This window comes from Culex quinquefasciatus, chromosome 2 (assembly GCF_015732765.1).
Source record: "Culex quinquefasciatus strain JHB chromosome 2, VPISU_Cqui_1.0_pri_paternal, whole genome shotgun sequence".
NCBI classification, from domain to species: Eukaryota; Metazoa; Arthropoda; class Insecta; order Diptera; family Culicidae; genus Culex; species Culex quinquefasciatus.
In genome coordinates, this window is record NC_051862.1 from 180,159,323 (window position 1) to 180,186,099 (window position 26,777).

Sequence of the window (26,777 nt, forward strand, 5' to 3'; positions counted from 1 at the left end):
AAATTAAAAATCACCAATTTTTTTATTACCATGCATATTTTTTTTAAGTGCAGTTCTTATCCATACCAACAATTTTGCCGATGACACCAAATCGATCAAAAAATTCCTTCAAAAGATTTTTTGATTTTCATATTTCATTTTTGTATGGACAGCTGCCAAATTTGTATGGAAAATTATATAGACAAATTAAACATGCAAAATGGCTTCTTTGGGCATACCAAAGGCACCAACAAAGTTTTAGACGGATTAAAAAATACAAAAATTAAAATTAAAGAAAAAATACCGATTTCGTAGAGAACTGCTCTTTTGTAAACATTGTTCTGTTCTTTTAACTATGGGTATGTGAAAGTAATTTAAATCATCAAATTACACAAACAAAATATTAGCTTTAGTGTTTAGTGTTAAAAAATGTAATATTTTTCAACAACTTAAGATGCTAAGATGTGGTGATAGAAACTTGAAAATCTTAGAGATAATAAGATAAACAATGTAGTTTAACTAGTGACCATCGTCCACAACTTTTACCGATCGCCTAAAACAGAGATACATTCTACTAACAACCTTTCAAGTAGCATTTCGAATAACATCAATACGCACACCAACTTACCAACTAAATTACACGATAATATATGTGATTTTACCCTAACCTCTTTGCATCTCTGCCAACAGTTATAATTGTAATAATGATACAAGTAGAAGCTATTATTCACCGAATATTATAACGTCACCGTGTAGTGACCACACTTCCGACAAACCCTCGCATTCTCGTAGATAATCTCGTCGTCACAAACTCCTTTCCCCGAGTTGTTCACAATCCGCGGCGATTCCACATTGCTGGCAACACTGCCACCATCGTCCATACACTCTTCCTCGTTTTCATTCTCATCCTGCTCTTGCTGTTGGGGACAAATCTGCTCACACCTTTCGACGAAATTTTCCTCAAAGCAAAGAACCTGCCTCAATAGTTCGTCCTCACTCAAGTCCACCTCGTGATTGTGATAAATTGGATCATAGTTGATGCACCGTCCGTCTTCGTCCGACACGCAACACTTAAACTTTGGCGCCATCAGTTTCAGCTTGCGTTGTTGAAGCTCAGCGCTGTGTTCGTCGTCCACGAATATTTCGTCAATCGTGGAGATTTGCCTCCGGAAAGGTCGCTTGGAAAGGTCGTTCTGGGACAGGACCTTGGCCGGTTGCTGCCGCGGACATAGAATGTCGAAGCTCTTGTTGTAGAACGCGTACCGAATGGTCGGCTCGGATTGCCGCTTCTCCGGAAACACGTTCGGCCGCGCCATCGAAAACAGGTGCGAATTGTCCGAACAACGCCGCTTGGGACTCTGACTGAACCTGGCCACGGGGAGGTTCTCGTCGATCGAGTCCAAATTCGAATCGTACGACACTTTTGCGGTGGAATTGGGCGAAATCGGTGGAGTGGAAACGAGAGATTCGGACGAAAAGTAAGGTTCAGACTTGCTGCACGGTTTGAGCAGCAGATTTAGCAGGCTCGAGTTGGACGAGGTGGAGTTGAAGGTGACGGCGGCGGCCCGGCCCAGCAGCTTACTCTGGGCATGAACGATGCCCGCGTCGACCGAGTGCGAGCGAAGCTGACGTTGCTGGTGGTGGTGACGCGGGCTGGACGGGGGTGTCGGCGTCAGCGATGGCGGACAGGGTGACAGCAGGGGGATCGGTAGCAGGAACTGGCCGTCCAGGGACTCCAGGAGGGCATCTGGTGGGGTGAGAGGGAGGAAATTTGTTTAAATTTGAAAGTTATGGTTAAAAACAAACAGATACGAACATTTCTTCCCTACCATATAATCAAATCGTTTTAGATTTCACAAAGAAATGCGTTCTCTCTAGTCTAGTAAAAAAAATCTTCTCTATATTTTTTTCGATTACTTTAAAAAAAATCATGACATTTATTTTAATATAAACAGGCCTTCATATTAATCATTATTCGGGGCAGCAAATGACCAAGAAGGTTTAAGCTGCCAGTAACAAATAAATTATCAACAACAACAAATTCATGGCAGGGTTACCAGATAACAAAACTTCATGACTATTCTGAAAAAAAAAATCACCTTAAGATATGCAAATAATTCTGACCTCGGACAAGTTCCACAAAATTCATTTTGAAATTCAAAAACCTTCCCAATAAGTCTTATTTCTTTAAGATCTAGCAACCCTGACTTTAGTTATGACCACTCATTAATATGTGATGTTTATGTACTTTTTTGAGGCTGAATCTTACTTATTTATATCGGACTTATACTTATATAACTTATATATCCGGACCAATCATCAAACTTATCGTTGGCTCGGTAATGGACATGACATTGAAATGAAAATGACTTTTCAATGAGTCTAGTCCAGTCATTTGGAGGTCTGACAACCCTGTTTAGGTTTTTTTTGCCATAATTGAAACTTTCAATCGCCAAGTGCGAAATTTGCTGATGATTTTACGCATTTTAGACTTTTGTATTTTTTGTTTTATATGATTGTTCCCTATGATCAAAGAAGCCATTTTGTGTCATTTTCTGATTGGATTGGTGTCTTCTGCAAAGTTATAGTTGTTGATTTTTTTTTTACAAATGGCCCTCCTGCAAAATCGGTCCGAAATAAACTTCCAGATTTTTATGGAAATAGAAGTCTTATCAACTGAAAACAAATTGAAATGCATTTTCCTTGCGTTGTCTGAGATCGACCAAAAATATTTTAAATTTTTGTGAAATTCCGATGCACAGTAATGAAAAAAGTTATTTTTTCACATTGTAATTTCATGAATGTTCAAAATAATTTTAAACGAGCTCAAACATGCTAAATACGGTTATCAATGCAGAAAAAGGCTTTAAGGATTGTTCTCAGTTGATCAGACTTCTATTTCCATTTAAATTTGGATGTTTTTTGAAAAAATATTGGTTTGCTCCCTTATTTTTCGGATCAATTTTGAAGGATGGGCATAAACTTTGAAAAATATTTTTAACGGCCTTATAACAAAAAAATCTTGTTTTTAATTGAATATGTGGCCCATTTGAAATTTTAATCTTGATTCCAAAATTATTCAAATATTTTTTATTTTTCGAAAGATCATAACATTTCACGAATGTTTCATTTTTTAACATTGCAAATTGGACCGTTAGTTGCTGAGATGTTGGAATTAGAATGAGTGGGAATGTTTAGTTGAGCCTTAAATAAAATTCTTTTATGTGCTATGTTTCAGCGAATGTTTTTCAGGCATTTTTTTTTTTTTTTGAAATTATCTGAACTTTTGGAAATATATATTTTTAGAAAAAAACAATTTAATGTTATTATTTTTTCCTTTTTCTTCAATCAGCTTTTTAATTTTTTTTTACAAAAAACTTATTCCCGAAATCGGTTTTTTATAATCAGTTTATTGATAATCAGTATTTTGTAATTATTTTTTGGAAAAAGGTGTTTTTATAGAGAAAATTTGATTTCTCATATACTTTGACTTCAGTTTTTAATGTAGAATCGAAAATCGAAAGGTTCTATAAATTTTGTTTGTAAATTCATACTTTTTAAATTAATAAATTTTATGGAAAAAATAGGAATGATAATTTCTGTTATTTTTTGTAAAGTGTCCATATTTTAATCTATTGCTGAAAACATTTGTCCCCCCCCCTCCCCCCTTCGTGGACAATTGTCCATACAAATAAAACTTTTTTGTATGGATCGTGGACAACCGCCATACCCCCACCCCGCTAAATGTCCTCGTGGTTTATGGATGGTCCCATTCCTATGAATGATCGCCTTACTCTACTAAAAAACTATTTGCAAATTTTCAATGGTTAAAAAATGAAACATTAATAAATTTTTCCGATCTTCCCGAAAATAATAGTTTTAAAATTTTAAAATCTAGCCAATAATATGAAAATGTTTGAAAACTCATATTAAGGAACTTAAATAATAGCTTTTATTTAAAATATTTATATATTTTTTTCGAATTCATTGGAGAATTTCACAAGTTTCTCGTTTTTTTTTCAATAAGGCTTATTTTTATGACACTTAGAAAAACCTTATTTCATATTTTTTATTCTTTGCAATGCTTTATCTCAGCAACTATCAAGTTGTCCAGAAGTCCAAGATCAGAAAAATAGAGAATATTCTCAGCTACAGCACTTTGTCGCCATCGTGCTAACTTGTCGCACGTGCATTTTGGGCCAAATTGAGTTAAGGACGCCATTTTGTGCAGCTCACAATGCCTCACCTTTTGACCTTCACAGATCTCCAAAATTCGATTTCAATCCTGAGATATTCAACAAAAACCTAAAAAACTCCGTGCATTTTTGTCACTTTACATATGAAAGTAGTTTCAATCTTGTCGTGCTATCTTGTCACTCCATGAAAATTGATGTAAGTGCGACAAAAGGCCAAAGGGATTTCAGGCCAGGAAAGTCAGGATGCGTTTGTCGCACGTACAAGCTAGGCTACCGTAAACATGTGTAATTATAACTCGGGACTCCAGCAACCAACTTCAACCAAACTTTGGGACAATGCACAGAATGGTCAGCCAAACAAAACGTGTTTGTTATTGTTTACATTGCGTGCTCTCGTTTTTGTATATTCAAGGTCAAACATTAAAACGCGTTTTTCTCGGAACGTCAAAATGGCGGGTGCGACAAGATAGCACGACGACGTCGACTTGTTTGGTAACTGGGCTGAGAACGTAGCCCAGTCACCGAATGCTGCTCGCTAACTGGGCTGAACGAAAAATTACGAGGGGAACAACGATGCATAAAATTTTCCTGATGAAAAATAAAAATATATGTTACTCAAATTTATTTACAGTGCTTACTTTTCATATTTATTTAATTGTGACTTGAAATCAAATAAAAGTTTGAAAAAAAATTTGTTATTTATAGAACATGATTTTTGCATCCTTTAACCCCTCGGTCATTTCCGTTTGTTTTGTTTTTTGACGTTTGTCTACTTTTTAACTGGGCTACGGCCCAGTTATCGAGCGCCCAGTTAAAAAGCAGCCCAGTTACCGAACATCTACTGTATTCGAAGATTTTTCAAAAAATCATTAATACAGTCCAGACTCGATTATCCGAAGGCATTGGCAAAATTTCACTTCGGATAATCGAATCAAAAAAAGCATGTTTTTCTTATTTTTGATTGTCGAGCTTATGCATGACTCCTAACTAGGGCGTCCAATTTCCCGTCCCGGGAATTCCCGGGTTTTCAAAAAAAAATATTTCCCGTTTCCCGAGAAATTTTGATCATTAAAGTTGATGTTCTCGAGTTTTATTTTAAAAGGTCCTATAAACAAAATTTTTAATTTTTGCTTTTTGGGTGTTTTTAGAACCGCCTTGAGTCAGGGGTATTCAAAAACACCCAAAAAGCAAAAAGTGAAAATTTTGTTTATAGGACCTTTTCAAAAAAAACTCGAGATTTATACGTATTAATCAAAACCAGATGATTATGAAATTTCCCAGGAATTTCCGGGATTTCATAGGAAATTTGATGAAAATTTCCCGTTTCCAAAGAATTTTGTAACCCCGAGAAATTGGACGCTATACCCCTAAACTACTCTAAGGTGATGATGGCAGCCAAAATGGCGTTGATGACATATTGAAAAAATGCATTTTTTTATTTAACAGGCAATCTACCAATCAAATTTGACTAAAATTTTGTCACAGAACTCGAATTTGATGTTTGTGAAAAAAAAAATGTTTGTTCGTGATTCGATTATCCGAAGTCCCATACAAACCTTCGGATAAACGAACTTCAGATAAGGCCGATGCAAATATTTAAAAAAGTTTTTGTCCCTCGGCCCTGGCCGAGGTCAAGGGGGGGGCAAAAAAATAAAAAAATATAAAAATTTAAATACCAAGCCATAGTCTTCACATTTTAATGAAAAAAGTGTTTTAAAATGCATTTTACACTAGTTCAGTTGTTTTGCAATCATTAGTTTTCAAAAAAATCTAAGATCTGACAAAAACAAAAATTGTATCAAAAAAAAAAAGATTTTGCATCGAAAATTTTCAAAAAATCTTAAGATTTTTTAATAAACCCAAACATGCTAAAAATGATTTTAAACGCAGAAGAATGTATTTTAATTTGATTTCAGCTGGTTGCACTTGAATTTTCATTGAAATTTTGAAGTTTATTGTAAAAATATTTTTTTTGCCCCCTGATTTTTCGGGCCAATTTTGAAGGGGGGGGTGACAAAAACTTTTAAAAATATTTGTACCAGCCTAATCGGAAAAGATAAAATGTTTTTTATTTTATTTTGACTGTCATTTTTTAAACTCATTTTGAATTATTATTCTGCAAATAATATTAGAGAAAAAAATAGGCGCTATTAAACCCAGTTCAGAAGAATACAGGCATGATTATTCACATATATTCCCCCAGCACAACTGCTCGATTCGAGTACATCGCATCACCCACCACCTTCACCGTTCCCCAAGCTCACCTTGGTCGACAATTTCCATCTGCTCACAAGCTGGTTTTCGTGTCGGCGAAAGTGGTTTTCCAGCAGCAGCAGCATAAAAAGCACGCAGTCATGGAATCACAGAGAGAGCTTTAGACAATGCTTTCCCAGCATAGGTTGAACACAACATTGCGTGCAAGTCGCATAGAACTTGCACGGAACTTAACGAGTCAAACATTGAAAGCAGGGTAATAAACTGAGGATATTTCTAACATGTTAGCGTTAATAACATAAAATTACAACAATTAAACACACACACACAATCGAAACAAATCACAGAATCACAAACACGAGGATAGTTAAAAAGCCGCTACGCTACCTTCCCTTCGTACCTTCCCAAACCTCTTCGCAGTCTTCGGTGATGGCTTTGGACTCGATCCCGTTCTTGACCTCGCCCGGGCTGATGCCCTGCACGACGAGGTCCATCCGGGAGTCGAGCGAGAACTGCTTGCCGGACATGAGGATCCCGCGGACGCGGCGTCGCATCGCCGGCGAGTCCTGGTTCTGTGAGAGGAGGGGGGAATGAAATCGAGTTTGTTTCACAAGATTGAGGAAGCAACTCACCGAGATCCTGATGCCGGCGTACACCTTGGCCAGGAACTCGTCCGCGTCGAAGATGGCCGCGAATGAGCCGTTCACGATCTTCGGTGACATGGGCGAGTTGGCCAGCAGCAGGCTCGATCCGAACGCTTCGTTCTTCTCGCGCGTATCTGCAACGAGAGACGGCAAAGGGGGAGTTTTGTTCTAATAACTATCGCACAACTACGTGAGAAGTGTAATTTTGTGGACGCGATCACAAGGTGTTTCGTGAAACTGGCGATATTAGGGAGAGCTCGACTTGGGTATTACCTTTCAGTGGGACGCGCGACCTGTCGGCGATCTTGACGTCCAACTCCTGCAGAAGCTCGCTGGTCACCAGCCGGATCTCGTTCCAGTCCTTCAGGATGTCCTCGTTGTTCGTGTAGGTCGAAGTCACGGTAAATCGGATCACGTACTTGCCCTTCAGAGAAGCCGGAACGGCGTGCATGTTCCCGCGGTGGTTCAATCTCTTGAGCAGCTTCTCCGTCAGGTCATTCTCACCGCGGAGTCGGAACACGACCATTCCCAGATGACGTGCTGCGGGGATTTCGAACCGGTGGTCCGCCAGTACGAGAGCTTCAAACTTTTGTGCCAGTCGGACGCCCTCGCGGATGTGCTTCTGGAGTCCCTTGATGCCGAAGCTTCGCAGCACGAACCAGAGCTTAAGAGCGCGGAATCGTTTACTCAGCGGAATCTGCCAGTGCTGTAACGGGAAGAACCTCTGTAAAGTCTTCATGGTATAGGGACTTTAAGAACTTACCATGTAATCGATAGCCAACCCAGAATTCTCATGCTGAAGATAGAGTGGCTCGACGTTGAACGTTCTGTGAAGTGCTCCACTGTTTTTGACCCTGAAAAGTTTAAATTTCTCTTCAAATTTAAAATTTCTATTACCAAAATCCTCAAAACATCTTACCACATAGCGGTACAATCAAAGTGGACCATCAGCCACTTGGACGGGTTGAACGCGATCGAGTCTGCCTGGGCGATCCCGTTCAGCCACACCCGGAACTCCGGACAGATGAACGCACTCCCGGCGTAGGCGGCGTCCACGTGCAGCCACAGCTTGTATTTTTTGCAAACGTCCCCCACTTCAACGAGGTTGTCGAAGGCGCACGCACCTGTGGTACCGAGAGTGGCACAGACCTGTTAGGAGGAAATTTGAAGAATTTTTCAATTTGAACTTACAGTATCATCTGCTGCCTCCAGCCACTGTCCAGCTTAATTAGTGTTTTATTAACCATCCTCTCTTTCCAGATGTCACTACTTGTTGCTCCCTCAACTAATTGCATCCCCAGAGAGCAAACCACAACCACAGCAAACTTTCACCCTGCCGTAAGCAGATTTGTCACTCAAACCCCTCGCAAAACTTACCCAGAACGGAATCAGCCCCCGCTTGATGTCCTCCTCGATGGCCTCCTCCAGGGCGCGTCCCCGCAGGCAGAGACCGTCGTCCGCCTCGATGTACCGCATCCGGACCAATCCGATTAGGGCGGCCTTTTCGACGCTGGAGTGGGCCTGGTCGGAGCAGTACGCCACCAGCCGGGCGTTGATTTCCGCGTCCTGTTGGCCGGGGCTGTGCTCGTGAAAGTGGCGGATGCCCTGCGTTCGACCCGCCAGCAGACACACCAGCGTCGCTTCGCTGGCCGTCGTTTGGATCACCCCGCCGCCCTTGCTGACGCCCGGGATGTGCAGGAAGTCGTCCGGCAGGCCGATCATCTTGCCCAGCCAGTTCATCACGATCGACTCGAGCTCGGTGCAGGCCGGGGAGGAGGCCTGTGGGGTGATTAGGGAAGGATAACAATGGTTTAGTAAAAAACATGATAAAGCATTCGGAAAAATTAAATAAAAGGACAGCAATTATGTTGTTATAAGGCGTGGAATAATCAAAATAAATGTATTAGAAACTGTCAATCAAGTTATTGAATTTCAAACACGTGAGGGCTACTTTCGAAATAAAACATATAAAGTTAGTAGCATACATTTTTTCAGTGATACTCGGGGGATAACTTTAACGCTATAGAGTCCAGACTAGAAACATCGAATTATCAAATCAAGAACAAAATTTGCAGTGTATTTTTTTATATTTCTTAAATATTAAATTCATGTTAAGTAACCTCAGTTTATTATAAGTAGTCAATTGTCTGCTACATTGCCAAATCAACTTGAACTCAATATTTTATCACCGCCATTTTGGCTGCTGCTTTGGACCGAGCCACGTAGCCTAGTGGTAACGCTTCCGCCTCTTAAGCGGTAGATCGGGGTTCAAATCCCGGCTCGGACCAACACAACTGGTGATCTTTTCCCTTCTGGATTCGATTGCTTAGTAAAGGGAAGGTAGTGTATCGTCACAAACTGGACCTTATCACGACACCTTAGGGAGGCGACCTATGGAATGTTAACATTAACCTTAACATGTTAACATTAGTTGAGTGAAAAACTGCCACTGAATCCGCTTTGTAAATGCCGGCCCCGATACTCTTCACGGGTGTTCCCCTCAGGAACCGGGAAAGATTTACTTTTTTTTTACATTTTGGCTGCCATCGTGTATTACAAATTCGCAGATCATGTTTTTTGCGTTATGGATGAGCTCAACAACCCAAAATAAGACAGCAAAAACATTTTTTAAGTAATTTTATGTACATAGAAAAAAAAGTTTGAAATTAGTTTTGGACAAAAACGTTTCAATATATCTAATTTTGAGTATTTTTAGCGTGTAATTTTCCGACCTATGTTTTTAGGCCTTTTCAAAAGTTAGAGTTGATTTTAAAACTTTGCAAAATATTTTTACTCGTTCGCGGGATCACTTTCATTTTTTGACATTAAAAATCGAATGAATACATCTGCTAAGTTATCCTCACTAAAGTAATTGAACACTATTTTGGTGATGTAGGCAGAGGATTTAGTTTTTCTTGTGGAATTTTCGAAAAAAACATACTTAAAACAATTCCTTAAAAATTATCATAAATATAAAAAAAATATATCTTTTGATCCCTAATGCAAGGTCAGGTAAATTTCCAAAAAAGTGTCCACGTGATTTATGGATGGCCCTTCCACAAGAAGCATTGATTGTTTTTGAGAAAAAGTTTTTTTTTTAATGTATAAGATGGAATGAAAATATGAATGTCTATCATGTATCGAATATTTGAAGAAAAAAAAAAGCATTTCCAAATGTTGATGATGTTTTATGTATTTTGTTCTTGTTATAAGAAAATTCAAAATATATTCGTTTTTAAAATTTATTTTTAGAACATTTAAACATGGTTCTTTCGAAAGTTTTCTTATTAATACCATTTCATTAGAATTGCTTTTCGTTGAAAAACGTCTCAAATAATAAAAAAAAATTTAATCTTAATGTAAAGTAATAGCATTTTTAATATTAATTAAGAAAAATAACACGGGTTTGGTTTGAGCTTGCGAAAAATAAAAAGTTAAAAATAATTCAAAAGTATTTAAAAACCAGTTCCTTTAACAATCAAATAAGAATCAAAATTCTTCTCATGCATTGTAAAAATATGTTATTATGTTTTGAATTAAGTTATTGAGTTACTATCATTTCTAAGATTTCAGTACAATTCTACTTCTTGAATAAACTAAGGTAAGAACGAATCTTAAAAATTACTTCAAATATGTTTTTTTCAGCTTAGTATATTCTTGAAAAATCTATTAAATATTAAAAAATAATTTAAATCTTAACATAAACCTTGAAAAATATTTGCAACGGCCTTATGAAAACATCATTATCCGCAGGTCTAAAACAGATTTTTTGAGTAATTTTTGGAGTAATTTTATGCATTTTCGCAATTTATATTTTTTTTAAATAATAAAATAAGAATTTAATAGAAATGGAAATGTTTCAAAATTTGCTTTGAGAAGAATTTTAGATGGTACCCGTAATTCCATAAAAAAAATATGATGTATGATAAATATCAAAGGTCTTAGACTATTTTGACGTTAATGAATAATCATATTTGAAATGTAAAAGCTAATGAGAGAAACTCATTATTCACAAAATTGAAACTTTAAGATGATGTACTCAGCAACTAGTAATAAGAACAACAAAGTCGAAAAGCAAAACTGTAGGAAATTTTTGAGGCCTTCTGAAAATGTTATTTGAAGGGCTTCTCTTCGCTTATGAAATTTAAATTTATGCAAATTTTAAATTACAAAAAATAGAGAATTTTCCAGCAAAATCTCCATAAAATATTTACGACTTGAAAATGGTGTACTTTATCAAAAATGTGTTAAGTGTTTTTTCGATTGCAATTTTGATTTAGATTTTTTGGAAATGTTGTTTGGCAAAAAAAATGTTTGTTATTTTCCAAAAATCACTATTTTTACCAAAAAAAAAATTTGCAACATTCTAAATAAGATTAATTTTTAGACCCTTGAAACATTTAAAATATATCGGCTAAGTTGAAGTTTATGATATAATTGAGATATTCAGAAAATAAATAGTATGAAATCTGATCAACTACCTGTACGTGCTGGCGTCCCTCAAGGAAGCATTTTGGGTCCAATTTTATACAATATTTTTACTTCTGACTTGCCTGATTTGCCACCAGGATGTCAGAAATCACTTTTTGCTGATGATACAAGCATCTCCGCCAAAGGTAGAAGCCTTCGTGTCATCACAAGAAGATTACAAAAAAGCTTGGATATTTTCAATTCTTATTTGAAAGAATGGAAAATTACTCCAAATGCTGCAAAAACTCAACTTATTATTTTCCCTCACAAACCAAGGGCTGATTTTCTTAAACCAAAAAGTCATCACATTATAAAGATGAATGAGGTAAATTTAAAGTGGGAGGATCAAGTGAAATATCTTGGACTTGCTTTTAACAAAAACCTTACTTACAAGGATCACATTGAAAGTATCCAGGTTAAATGTAACAAATATATTAAATGTTTGTATCCACTTATAAACAGGCATTCTAGACTTTGTCTCAAGAATAAACTGTTAATTTATAAACGAATTTTCAGACCTGCCATGCTTTATGGTGTGCCGATCTGGACAAGCTGTTGCTTAACCAGGAAGAAAAAACTTCAGAGGATTCAGAACAAAATTCTGAAAATGATTCTGAAACTTCCTCCCTGGTTCAGCACCAGTGAACTTCATCAATTAGCCGAAGTTGACACTTTGGATGTTATGTCCAATAAGATAATTGATGCATTTCGACAAAAATCATTGCAGTCTTCAGCTGCATTGATCCGCTCTTTATATAGTTTATAAGTTAGTTTTAAGGTATCCCTTTTCCCTTTTGTACATGTAGGACCTCCTACATTTAAAATCACTGAATAGCGAAAGCTACAATATTTCATGAATAAATGAAAGTTGCTAGTATTTAAAATTGAGGTGAAAAGTCATCGATTGTGATTGGACACTCAATAATATTTTAACTGAATGAATGTACATGGAAGAGAAAATCAAAATAAATATAAATTAAAAAAAAAAGAAAATAAATAGTACACGAAACATTTTTCCTAAAAATAATTTTTTTTTCCAAAAAATCATAACTCGGTGGCAACATTTTGGCCATACTTTTCTATGACTCAAAAGTAGCGAGTTTTTGTCCCCTGTGTGTGTGTGTGTGTGTGTGTGTGTGTGTGTGTGTGTGTGTGTGCAACCAACCAAACGGGACCACGCGGCCGCTTCTTACAAATTGAGTTGTTTCCATGTATTTTTAGATCTACATTCTATACATGCAAATAACTCGCATAGGCATTTGGCAGGTGTTAGCTCTGCCGAGCTTCGGTGACCCATTTCTACGCAGGCTAGCCGTGCGCGAGGTACTTCAGCTTGAATCGACAAGCCCCGCCCTAAAGAACGTTTGCATCAATCGGATTCAAACGTTATTTAGCACTTCCGAGTCCTTGTCAAATGGACAAAGACCCAGCACGTATATAGTTTGTAGTAGTAGTATTCCTAATTCTACCAATCCAAAGGACGGGGGATCGAACCCCGGTTCGAGCGACTTTGATGTATCGTTCATGTTTAGAGATCTTTCTCGTTTGGAGCAGATGGGAATCGAACCCAGGATCATTCGCTTACAAAGCGAACACCGTAACCAGTCAGTCACGGCTGCTCCGTAAGTAGCGAGTTTTTGTCCCCTGAGCGAAAAAAATCAATTTCAAAAATACTTTTGTGACTTGTGAAGTTGATTAAAAAATCGGAAACTTTTTTCTGAATGGTCCTCATCAATACCGATCAGAAGATTCCTTCAAAGAAACAGTTTTTAGAATATAAAAGTTATATTTTTGTATGGACAGCTGCCAGAATTATATGGAGCCTTTTATGGGTGAACCAATGAAACAAAATGGCTTTTTTGGTCATAAGGAAGGCCCCAAAAAGTTTGAGCCAATTAAAAAATAAAATTGAAATCCAATTCTGGTCAAATTTTGAACCATTTTAAAAATTTGAGATTAACTTTTGTATGGAATAGCTGCCAGGCTAGAGCCGAAGAATAATAACTATGTTTAAAATTTGTTATGGTATTAAAGTCATAGCCTACACGTAATTTATAAAGCTGTATCGATAAAATGTGTGAAAAATATATCATATTCATGACATTCTAAATATCACATCAATAAATTGAAATCAGAAATCAAACAAGTCACGCCGTTTATCTAAAACCCACCGGAACATAAATCTACATTCAAACACGATTCTCACCCAATAAAGAAATCAATTTCAAACGAGAGCAAATCCCGAATCGCTTTCCATTCCATCAATTTCTTACCCACGTGAATCCAAGACAGTTGATGGCATCGGCCAGCATGTCCCCCAGCATCGATGGAAACGAGTTGAGCGCCGGAAAGTAGGCATGCATGTGCGGACTCTGCCAGTGCGTTACGCCCGGCATGATGACCCGCTCGACGTCGTCGATGATCGTCTGCCAGGGTTCACCCTCGAGGGGGGCCGATTCGGGCAGCAACGTGCGCATGTAGCCGGGCTTGACATCGGGCAGGACGCGCCGCTCGCGGATGTTCTCCAGATAGTCCGCGATGTAGTCGACCATCTCTTTGCCTGCGTGTAACGAAACGAAAAGAGAGGAATAAAATTGGTGTTGATTTTATGGCGGTTGGATTTCGTCTAAAGCGCAATCGATGAAAAGGGGATTTAGCAGTGTTATCTGTTGATTTATTGGCTTTGTTTTCAACAAATTTCCATGGTTGGTAGTTTAAATTATTCTATATATTATTTCGTATTAGGCTGGTACAAATATTTTTAAAAGTTTTTGTCACCCCCCCCCTTCAAAATTGGCCCGAAAAATCAGGGGGCAAAAAAAAATATTTTCAACAATAAACTTCAAAGTGTCAATGAAAATTCAAGTGCAACCAGCTGAAATCAAATTAAAATACATTCTCCTGCGTTTAAAATCATTTTTAGCATGTTTGGGTTTATTAAAAAATGTTAAGATTTTTTGAAAATTTTCGATGCAAAATCTTTTTTTTCGATACAATTTTTGTTTTTGTCAGATCTTAGATTTTTTGAAAACTAATGATTGCAAAACAACTGAACTAGTGTAAAATGCATTTTAAAACACTTTTTTCATTAAAATGTGAAGACTATGGCTTGTTATTTAAATTTTTATATTTTTTTTATTTTTTTGCCCCCCCCTCCCCTTGACCTCGGCCAGGGCCGAGGGACAAAAACTTTTTTAAATATTTGCATTTTTCAGCGTTAATTTAAAATGTTTAAGCATTGGATGTAATTTGTTCCTGGAAAATATGCATTTCGGGTGAAATTACAAGTTTGTTTTTATCGCTTGGAAAATATTGTTCTTCGACAGCTTTGTGATGAAGGAAATCATTGTGGAAATTAATTAATTTTCGTATACGATTTGTGCAAAAAAAAAACACACACACACACACGATCCTGATATTTCAAATTCAGCCTAAATTCAGAGTTATTTCAAAAAAGAAGTTTTTTTTTGTAATTTTTCATTACCTTTCCAAATGCATTGTTAGAATATCCAATTACATCAAAACGAACTATAGTAAAATTAACAGTTGAAAGGGATTCCATAACTTTATTAAGCTAGAAGACATATGAAATTGTGAATTGATTATTTTTATTTGTTTATTTAACTTTATTTAATCATTTTTTAATACTTATTTTTAAAATTTACATATCCGCAAAAGACCAAGCATTTTAATGATATAAAGGTAGTACACCAACCAAAAATAGCGCTAAATCAATTTATTCAAAATTTTCTATACATTTATCAAAACATTCTCCTAAACATAGTAAAATCAGCAAAAAGAGTTTTGTGTTAGAAAATTTATATTTTGTTTATTTTATAATATTTTAACCGTGAACAAAAAAAATTAAAATGACTCTATAATCATGTCACTGTGTCACTCAAAAATATAATCAATTCAAACCAGAAATATTGATTTTTAAAGAATGGTAAGTTTTCATTTTTCCACATATTTCACTTCAATTCAGTTGATTTCTTAAGTTTATAAAAAAAACATAAAGTTTGCTTAGATAGTTTTTTTTAAACTGACACTTCTATCAAAATTAAGTTGAGATTAATACTGCAGACAGAAGAACAACTCGTATAAATAAAAAAAAACTCTCTGTTGAAAAAAAAACATCTTAAAACACCAAATATCACTCATTCACACAATTCACTCAATTTACACAAAATTGGCACCAAACCATTTTAAACTGCTTGATAATTTCATTATAATTTATTTTTGTAAAAAAAGCTCAAATTGTTTAATCAATCAACGCAAAAACATTAAAAAAAACATTTAAAATCTGTTTTTTCTTATTTGTTTTTTTTTTTCTTTTTGAGATGCCAATTCAATAATGTTGCAATTTGACTGTACAGTAGGGTGCCCAGAAAAAATGAACCCCTGCTCCACAAGCGGAAAACGGGTTTTTGGGCTATTTTAAGCATCTGTGCAAATTTTGAGCGAAATAGATTGAGACTTACCCCTTGATACCCGAGCCTAATGCTGGCGAAAAAAAAGTTTTTCATACAGAAATGACTTTATAAAATCGCTAAAAACTTTTCAGGATCGAGTTTTACAGTTTTGGTATGTTCTACTAAGTTGTAGAGCATTAAATTTCCATTGAGAACTTCACTTTTGAGAATATTTGGATATAAGTAGTGCACCGTGCAGACCAAACCGTAAGAAAATTATGTTTTTTATACATTTTTTTTTCGATTTTTTCCATATAAACATCACCTCCGAGTATCAATGGGTAAATGTTGACCGATTTTGCTCATATTTGGCCCAGAGTCCTAAAATAGCTCAAGGAACAATATTCAGCTTGTGGAGCGAGGTTTTGAGAAAAAGTCCCATATTCTGGGCACCCTACTGTACAGTGAAATAAACATTTCAAAAACATTGATTTTAAATTCAATATACTTGGAATTGCATAGAGTTAAGAATGAAGATAATGTTTAGTTTTTTTTAGCCTTTTAAAGCAAATATTTTGACAAAAATCCTTATAAAAATGAGCATGAGAATGCACAAATATTTTTTAAAGTTCTGTTTGGGTAGAACCCACGCAGTGTGTAGACTTTTGATTAAATCCCCTTAAGCGTATACAGTCCACTTCCCAACACAACATCACACACACACACACTGACACAGAAAAAGGCCCAGTAAACGTCAAATCCCCAAAAATTCCGTTAGGAGCGATCATTCTCGAACAAGCAGAATAAAGAGCAACACGTTTTTTAGAGTTCGTCGCGACTTTTATTCAATTTCGTTTCGACCGCAAACAAGTTCTATATGAACAGAAATTTTTATTTTCATTAAACAAGAACTAGAAAAAGATTGCCTAAAAGTCAGTCTAACAAATTTCACTCTGGATTTTGCTTGTTAAGAACTATTTTTTTCTATTCAACTAAATTCGATTTTTTTTTGAATGATCTAGACACAATAAGTTTTTTTTTTTGAAGTACATAAAAAAGTTTTGAAGTTCCTTTATCTGTGTTTTACGTCATAATCCATTTTGGAGCAACTCATTATTTCAAATCATCAATTTTACAACCTTACGTGACTTGAAAAGCAGCGCGAATGAAAAAAAAAGATATTCTTTTGGTTTCACGGTCAAAATTGATGAGGATGATTAAAATTTGAGAGTGTCTTAAAGTGTAAAAAATACTCTTTGGGTTATTTTTTAACATTTACTAAGTTCGGTTAAAATTTGTGTTTTGGAATTATGATTCCCATGAAATTAGAAATTAGAGATAAACTCTAGATTACTTTTTCAAAACATCCAATGCGCAAAAGTATGCGAGAACTATGGAAAAGTTTCTCCAAAAACAGAGAAAAGAAATCTTGAATCTGAATTACAGGTTTTGTTTAAAGTTTCTTCAACATTGGTTTGTTCGAAACAAACTCGTCAAATTCTGTTCTATTTGAATTGATTACGTTAAACAGTCACAATTTCTGACATCGATACTCCACGCGGTAAAGGTAATTAATAATTTTCCACGAAAAGGAACTAATTCCTTCCCCTCGCTTAGCACAAAATACCAGAAGTGCGACACAGCTCAACAGAAAGCTACATATTACACCACTTTAATCCTCCCCGCAACAAAAAAAAAACACTTGCACCCCCTCCCACAAATAATAACAGAACAAGCCAAACCGTCGACCGGTGCATGACTAATTCCCCACCCATTTGTTTCGTCCATTCATATTTCGCGCAAAATTTTCCACCCACCTCCTTCTCCTTTTCCTCTTTCTACATTGCTACGTCACCGGGAAAAACTTCCACCGCAACCGCAATCAGTCACATAATTAGTCACAATATGATGTAAGATGGCGATGGCAGGGAGTCCCACTTTCACGGAATTTATTGCCTCATTAAAATCGTTGAATTCGAGAAAAAAAGGGTGTGAAATTGATACTGACGATTGTCATAATTTTCGCTCTGTTCATTATTACTTTCCTCTCGTGGCAATCGCCCAAAGAAGGACCGAATCACTTTAATCACACTCTCTTAATAAAAAAAAAAAAGAAAAAAAGACAGACTTACCTCTTTTGCGATACTCGTCAAAGTCCATCTCGGCAAGGTGTCAGGATTTATTGGTCGTCTCCTCAGAGTCCGTGAACAGATGAGCTTTTCTTTCGCCTGCAACCTGGGTGCGGTGGCTTTTTGCTTAATCAAAACTTTTGAAAGCAGGGAAATTAAGATATTTCCACACAATGAGTTTCAGCACTGAACGGCGAAAGTGCACCGCAACCTCAACACACTGGACACAAGTGACAATCGATTGATCGATCGCCAAAGAACATGACCTTTTCAATGAATGGTTTTTGACACTTTTCCGTTAATCGCGACTAATTAACTTATGACGGTGGAGTTGTAGTTACTGCACCGTGTTTTTTCCCCGGAAATTTCGAAAAAAAGATGTTAAGAGCGAAATTTAACCTGTTGGTCGAACGAATCACGAAAGCTTACTAAACTAGAATACTGCGGGTCGATCACTGTCCTATCGAGTGCTTGCTAAGGTAAGGTGACTTGTTGTGATACCAAATTTCGAGGTGTTTTAAGAAAATTTGTTTAGGTTGGTAAATATGCAAGACACCATAGACGTTTGACTTTTTTATTCTCATGAAATATTTCCCTTCTATAACAGCATTGTTCCATTGAAATAATAAGAAAATTCAAACTTTCTTTAAGGGGATTGCTAAAGAACGATGTGTCCAGAAGGAACTTGAACTTGTGAGGTTTCGTCTGTCGGTTCTTTACTGTCTTTGGTTCTACCGAAAGAAAAACCACAGAAATCCTTCAAGTAGTAAGGTGAACAAAAAGTAACTGAGAATCAACCAATTGAAAGCTGACTGTAAAATATAGTTTGGTAGAACAATTTCTTGAGAGGACTGTTTCTTTCTTTTGCCCCCACAATGCTCAATAAAAATTAAAGACTTTTTGTTAAAATTGATTTATAACGTAAGTAAACTACTTAAATAACAGTTTTCGCAATGTGTTCACCATAATATAATTATTTAATAAAAAAAAACTGTTCTTAACCCGGTTTATCTTGACATCAAAAAAGGGTACTATAAAAATACTTGCTAATATTTAATTTAAAAAAAAACAGAGCATAAAATCACACATTTTACCTAACATTTAAAAAAACGAAAAATTCAAAATGATTCATTGTTGAATTCTATTTAAATAAATTAAACAGATTCCAGAATCCAATCAAAAACCTTTTTATTCATTTTTTTTTTGCTGGAGAAGCAGTTTTTAGTGACAACAAAATAATCCTGAAATTATTTCACGAACTTAAAAAGGAGAAAAAATAGCTGGTATAGAAACCTTTTTCTACGAATTATATCACAATATGATTCATAATAGTATTCTTGTTGAATTTTTCTGAATAATATCGATTTTTTACAAAATAATGAATTACAACTTAATAAAATACCATTTTTAAATCGTTGAATAAACACAGCAGATAATTGTTTTTTATTTAAGCTTTAATTTTCATTATGACTCATAATTTGGCAGTATTTATTCTATAGAAAAACAATACAAAAAAACCCATGGATTTTTTTTACACAGAACTCTTTTTAATTAATTTTAATGTATGTTAATCTATATGTTAATATTTAAACTGCTAAACTGATATGACATATTTGATAAATGCACATTTAATTATGCCTAAAGATTTAATAAATTTATTCAGTTTATATTTATTCAGACTGATCTTCAAAATTTTATGATTAAATCCTAATAGATTTTAAGTAAATTTATCGAATTTTAATGTAAGAAATGCAAAATTATTTAATTATTTTTATAATCATTATTGATCTTCCTGATTTTAATTGAACATTTCTGAGTTATTTAGCTAGAACTACGCACATTTCTTCAAATTTTCAAATTTGTGAATATTCAAAAATCTGTACTTTGAAAAGTGATTTTCTGATATTTTTTTGTCTTCGGCAAAGACCTAGGTTATGATTGAGAATTTTCCGAAATAAATTGACTTTATATAAGGGTAATTCTCTACCAACTCACACGAAATCGGGAAAAGTTGCCCCGACCCCTCTTCGATTTGCGTGAAACTTTGTCCTAAGGGGTAACTTTTGTCCCTGATCACGAATCCGAGGTCCGTTTTTTGATATCTCGTGACGGAGGGGCGGTACGACCCCTTCCATTTTTGAACATGCGAAAAAAGAAGTGTTTTTCAATAATTTGCAGCCTGAAACGGTGAAGAGAAAGAAATTTGGTATCAAAGAGACTTTTATGTAAAATTAGACGCCCGATTTGATGGCGTACTCAGAATTCCGAAAAAACGTATTTTTCATCAAAAAGAAACACTAAAAAAGTTTTAAAAATTCTCCCATTTTCCGTTACTTGACTGTAAAATTTTTTGGAACATGTCATTTTATGGGAAATTTAATGTACTTTTCGAATCTACATTGACCCAGAAGGGTCATTTTTTCATTTAGAACAAAATTTTTCATTTAAATATTTCGTGTTTTTTCTAACTTTGCTGGGTTATTTTTTAGAGTGTATCAATGTTCCACAAAGTGTTAGAGCAGACAATTACAAAAATTTTGATATATAGATATAAGGGGTTTGCTTATAAACATCACGAGTTATCGCGATTTTACGAAAAAAAGTTTTGAAAAAGTTACTTTTTGCGTTTCTCTTTGTTTCGTCGTCCGTGTCTATCGCGGGTGACCATGAACGGCCATGATCGATGACGACCAACTTTTTCAAAACTTCATTATTTATACAGATTTTGAGAGTTAATTAATTTAAAATTCAATTCAGTTTAACGTAAAGCGAAGTGACATTGATAGGATTTCAATTTATCCATGGAGTATTTTTCAACTGGTAAAGTTTGTCTCAAGATTTTTTTTTAACATGTACTAGTTTAGGAAACACAAGGTCCATGCACTATTATTGGAAAAAAGTATTTTAAAAGTGTTGAATAAAATTGCTTTGAAAATTCTAATTTTTAATTTTGGGGTGACTATCAATCATAGTTTTTTTATTCAATCAGATTTGAAGTATTCGAATGTAATTTTTACGTCTAATGTATTATCTCTTAGATGTTTCTAAAGTTTTTGAGATAAAATATTTATATTTTTAATTAGTTATCAAAGTTTCTATGCTTTTTAACAAATTTCAGGCATTTTTTTTGAAAAGTCAGAATTCGCCTTAACTTTCATAAAAGCTAGTTTTGTTTATAAAATTATCGATTCATATTGCTGTTCAAACTGAATTCGAAGAAGGAATAAAAAGTATTCACATTTTATATAAAAAAAATTTGCTCTACTAAAAAGCCTATACATTTTGGGATTTTTTCGATTTGTGTTTCAAAACCATATTAAAATAATTATTTGCAAACTTAATTTATCTTCTTTTAGTGTAAAATTGTCTAGAATCCGAAAATGCATTTCGTTTTTCAATTCAAACTCATTTAGATTGATAAAATCATAACATTTTATGAACATTAAAATAATGCGATTCATTAACATTATCTTAATAATTGTTAACATTTTTTTAATTTGTAAAAAAAATATGAAAGCTTCTTCTTGAAATACTTTGAACACTTCTCTACCACGGTCAATATAATTCCATACCATTCCGGACGAATTAAATGTGTACTCTTTATTTTGCAGAAAAAAAAAACCTATCAAAGTTACCACGGCCAAAATTAAAAATCCTAAATTGAAAAATTTATCAAAAAAGCATACAACCCAAGTAACAATTTAAGTTTTTTTACTTTCTTAAAGATAGATTCAAGTTATCTTAGCCAAAAAATATCATAAAGCCAAACTATCTCCAGAACAACAATAAATCAGCGTTAAACCTGAGTTAAGAGCAAAGTGGACTATTTTAGGAGGTTATCGAGAGCGTTTATGCGGAGTAATTTAAAACTAAACAACTTTGACGTTGATTTTCTCAATACTCTGCAAATGCTCTTTATTGCCATTCTAAAACTTATTCTCAAGCTTCAAAAATTTATAACATCATAGAAGAGATCTTCAAGACTGTAATAAAGTAAACTTAAACGTATTTGCTCTCGTTGATGATAAAAAAGATTTGTCGAAGAAAAACCAGTTCTGAATTTTATTTCGTGAAATCCATTTAATCTTTTCGAAATTAATTCATAAATGGCCGATGAACTTAAGCTTACACCGATAATTATATTATAATAATAAAATAAATATAACTGTGACTTTACGCAGCCATTTTTATCGTAAAATTCTTGCCATAAAAATTTCACTGATCAATTTTCTTAAATGCCTCGAAAAAATATGCATCGAAGGTATGAATCTTTCAAAATTACTATGATTTGTAATTTTTAATGGAACAATTATTTCTACATCAGCAGAAAAATCAACATGGCTTCCGTTTTTGGGCGTTATTTTTTCATGTTAATATGGCTGATCTCATCAAATCTATTCTCTCTTACTCAAAGCAGTTATTAGAGCTATGTTTCTTGAGAAGCTCTTGTTCAAGATTAAGTAAGAACATATAGACTGCAGTAAGCTTTAATGCGGTTTTATCGCAGAGTAAAACGCGTAGTAATGCGACCGTAGCGCATGCACATATTTGTTTGCAGGAGGTAGATCCGAAAAAGATGTTTGGAAATGCTTTTTTGTCGTTGGATTAAAACAATGGTGTTAATTATTTTCCAAATCATTTTATTTATTTATTCATTTAACGGTCGCGACTTTTTAAGAAAACACTGATCTCGCACTTGAATCTAAACGTAAGGACGGGTACCGGACACGGATTTACCGGCAGGTGTGTGTTTTGCTCGCACCTTATTCGGCAGCCTTGACGAGAGCCTTGGCCACTTCAACGGCAATTCAGCCTCGGCGCGTTCCACATCAGTAGAGGCCGACGAAAGTTTGCTCTGAGCGCCGGACAAGAGCTCGCGGCACGCACCGGCATCCAGATCCTCAACCGGGCGGGCTTCTTCGGCCAGCACCTGTCGAAAAAAAAATCACAGGGAAAAATAACGTTGAAATAACGAACATTTTAAGTCTCAGTAATCAACACGAAACCAACAAAAAACACTAGCACTCCGCGGGACATTTTTTTCCAATCTCGAAACGCCTAATTCTGGTCCGGATCGGTTCTTGCCACTAAACTGACTGACTGTACGAATATTTAGTGATTTGACAGATCAAGTTCAAAGACTCTTGAATTATGCTTTCATTAAACGGAGAAGTTTTAGTTCAGCTTTAAGGCAGTTTTGGCAATGTAAAATGGTCTTAAAAATAACCTCTCTGGGATAACTTCAAGTCAAACAACGAAGAGTGACATAAAACTATGTGTCATGCTTCTAAAGTGCTCTTGAAGATATTTTTAAGAGATTTCTATCCTAAATCTTGAAAGTTTTGTTCAATATCATCACAACACCGAGTAGCAAATTTTAAATCTTTTATAAAACCTGCTAAGAAGTAGAAGCATTTTGCTTGTTACTTGGGAAGATATTCAGTGTTTTTACAATTTCTTTTTAATTTTTAGCTTCTTATGTTTAGTGACAATTTACTGAAAGCTGCATAAAAATAGAAAAATACTTCTCGTCTTAGACAGAATCTTCAATTCTTTAATTTGTCAAAGACACACTTCTCTCTTGTTTCAAAATCTGTCAACCAAGCACCATTCCTCAGATCATCAAAGTCCATAAATTTTCCACACCCGGGGCCACACAGGTTCAAGCCACTCGACCTTCGAAGATCCGTCCATCGCGCATTACTCAACCACCCCCTCTCGTCATACGAGAGTCGCACCGCGAGGAGAAACTTTCTTTCAATCAGCCGAACATAATCAAAATATCAACCACAGACTAACCAACGCACACACCCACAAACTGCCACCACTCTCTCGGGCACGATTGTGTGTCCCCGTGTGAAAGTTTGCCTTTTTTATTTTGTTGACATTTCCAATTTTGATTCGTCCCATATGAAATGCGTTTAAATTTGGGCTTTGAAGTGATGGCGAGTTCAGTCAGGTTTTTTTGGTGGGGAGGGGGAAATTAAATATTCAAATTTATTTCACCGTGTTTGCCATTTAAATAACAATATAATCTACCATGCGTTCCATTTCACGAGATTATCTGTGAGTGGGGTTTGGAGCTGTGGCAGAGTTTTTTTTATCATCATAGTTTGAAGTAGTGTTTAACCAATGTGATGGATTAACTTTCAACTGACATTTATTACTAGTTCATTCAAATTTGTTTTGTTTTTTGAGTTTTTTATTTAAGTTTTTTTTACTATTTTTTAAGCTTGTTTTAGTTGTATCAGCTCTCAAAAAAATTGAGGATTTTATTTTTTTCAATATTCGTTTATTTTTTATATAAGTTCAATTGAGGAAATGAATCCACTTCAGGGTTAAACTCAAACTTTACACGAAGGTGTGCCTGTGCTTATATGTATAGTGAATGCAAAATCAAACAGGGTGTGTTCTCCATATCCAACCCTGCCGTTAATTCCATAAATAGTGAGCAATAAATAGTGCTTTTCCGTAATTTTTGCGTACGTCGCTGCCAGTCGATGCCTGTCACTTATAAATCAGAAGAGTTATGATATTTCTCCCAAGTTTTTGATCTTTGCAAAAAAAAAACTGCTTGAATCATTTTTTTTTACCAAATCTATTGGAAAATTTTACAAAATTGATGAAATTTTAATTCGATCAACAATTGTTTTCAAAGAGTTTAGTTATCTTTGTATTATTGTTTTTGTAACTTAGCAGAATAAACATTGACATTAGCTTAAGTAAATACAATTTTTATTTTTTATAAATTTCCTTATTCCTGTTTTTTTTTTTACTTTTTTTTAACAATTTGAATTCGTTTTTTTCAGGTTTAGAGGAATGTTATTATTTTAAAAAGCCAACTGAATGTTTACAAAACAAACAAAACTTTCCAAATTCCGAATCTTTAAATCTACACACATTGTGACCGTTAACTTCACGTGACCAGCTCATTAGAACAAATTAGCTGCTATCGCAACTTTCTCTTCCCGGTGGGGCCGATTCTTGGCACAAAATCCACTAAAACGAGAGCCATGTATTTGAACTTGCCTTCGGGGACTTCACAACCAATTAGCGATAAGGAACTTGAACTTTAAACGTGCGTCGAAAGTTCCTGCACAGCACATATACGGGAATTGGTGAGGCTAATCACATGAGAAATGTTCATTCTTGAGCTGCAAACGAGTGTTTAATTGGGTTGCAAAGTTTTTAATTGAAATGAAACCCATTTATACGGAAAGTAACAGATTGTATGGGTTTCAAAATGGTGCTTCAGTAAAAAAATACTTTTGTTTGGAAAGTAAATGATTTAAGAAAATCCAGGTCCACTTTTGAGGTGCACTTTCTGTTCAGAATGACATCCTTAGTCAACTTCAAGAACTTGACTGATTATCACAATTAACTTCACTTTCAAAACTTCTACTTTTTTCTGATTGAAAGTCTAAACTAACTCTGTTTCCTGTTCCGGTTTCCACACTCACTTCACGACTATTCCAACGGTTCAAACAACTCGCACCCACCAACTGATAAGATCCTTATCAGCAGTCGTCCTTTTATACCCTCGCCGGGAATCCAAACTCCCGAGACCGATTTAATCCCGTGATGTCACATTCTTCAACCACCCACGCAAGTTTCCCACCCACCCACACATTCCATCAAGACAATTCAACAGTTTGTCTGCGATTGGCTGCTGTGGGTCCATTCAAGGGAAAATGCTCGTGATGAAAAACAGACAGGACATGCGCAGTACCCAGGCCAGCTGTCCTGTTGGTTAGTTGGTCCCGTGGGAACCAGACGATGGGACGACGTTCGTGCTTTGCTAGATCGTTCAAATCTTTCCGTAACAGGATTATGGCGATTAATTTAATGGCTTCGGACGCGGGACCGGATGACTTGGTGAACCAGTTTTCCATGGCACAGTTTGGGGGAAGAAAGTTTTTCTGTTGAGTTTGGTGAAATGATTGGCCTTGAAGGGAGATGGATGAGTTTCAGTGAATTGAATTTGATTTTTTTGTATTGAAGGTAAAACTGGAATGGGAACTCAAACATGTAAATGTAAAAAAATGGTGTTAGAAACTCTCACCCTGAGTTCGGATTTCTGCACTTGGGTGTTTAGGATGAGAAACTTCTCATCTGTCACTGACCTACCAGATCGTCAAAATTGGTCAAAATTTCCCATAGTTTCAGAGGAATTTGATAAAACACTGTACTACCAAATACCAAAATGTGGTGTCCGACCATTGACAAATTCTACAATTTTGCAATATCAAAACAATACCTTAAATTGGTATGATAGCACATTTTGCTCTTGCATAATTCTTAAGACATATTTTAAAGGGTCCAGGAATACCACAATATGGTATTGACACCAGAGAAAGGTATTATTACGCATTTCCCTTGCTATTTACCCATGCTCGGGTAAGAAATCGATAAAAATAAATATAAAATTAGCGTATATCAGAATTCTTTGGCTTTTGAGGGAAAATTCCCAAACATTTTAGTTTACAGATCCGTAAAATGCCTAGAGCGTTGAATATTTCTATTTAATTTTATATATTTTGAAAAGATTTACATTTTATCATGGTTTTAAATTAGAAAATAATACAATTTTAAATTATATCGTCAGCTGTGTGCTATCTTGTGACATAGACCATTTTGGTCGAAAATGAGTTAATGATGACGTTTTGCTATACTTAACAAACACTACAAGATGCTTTAACCCGATTTTGAAAACTCGCTTCCGTTTCCCGGATA

General features: G+C 35.3%; 1 protein-coding gene across 4 annotated transcripts; it reads right to left on the reverse strand.

Annotated features, from left to right (window-relative positions):
* Window positions 1–217: 217 nt before the first annotated feature.
* On the reverse strand, window positions 218–25,573 carry LOC6043181 (histidine decarboxylase). Of its 4 annotated transcripts, none has more exons than XM_038257480.1 (11): window positions 25,475–25,540; window positions 18,048–18,181; window positions 13,777–14,063; window positions 8,411–8,812; window positions 7,953–8,182; window positions 7,797–7,887; window positions 7,307–7,739; window positions 7,022–7,167; window positions 6,790–6,961; window positions 6,440–6,469; window positions 218–1,726 (listed from the first exon to the last, which is right to left on the reverse strand). In XM_038257480.1, exons 2-11 carry the CDS (start codon window positions 18,073–18,075, stop codon window positions 717–719), a joined length of 2,829 nt encoding a protein of 942 aa, XP_038113408.1. In that variant the 5' UTR covers window positions 18,076–18,181; window positions 25,475–25,540; the 3' UTR covers window positions 218–716. The 4 variants fall into 4 exon arrangements, with proteins under 4 accessions (XP_038113408.1, XP_038113410.1, XP_038113409.1 ...); XM_038257482.1 differs by having other exon boundaries at window positions 717–1,726; window positions 25,505–25,573; XM_038257481.1 differs by having other exon boundaries at window positions 717–1,726; window positions 25,447–25,537.
* Window positions 25,574–26,777: the final 1,204 nt, after the last annotated feature.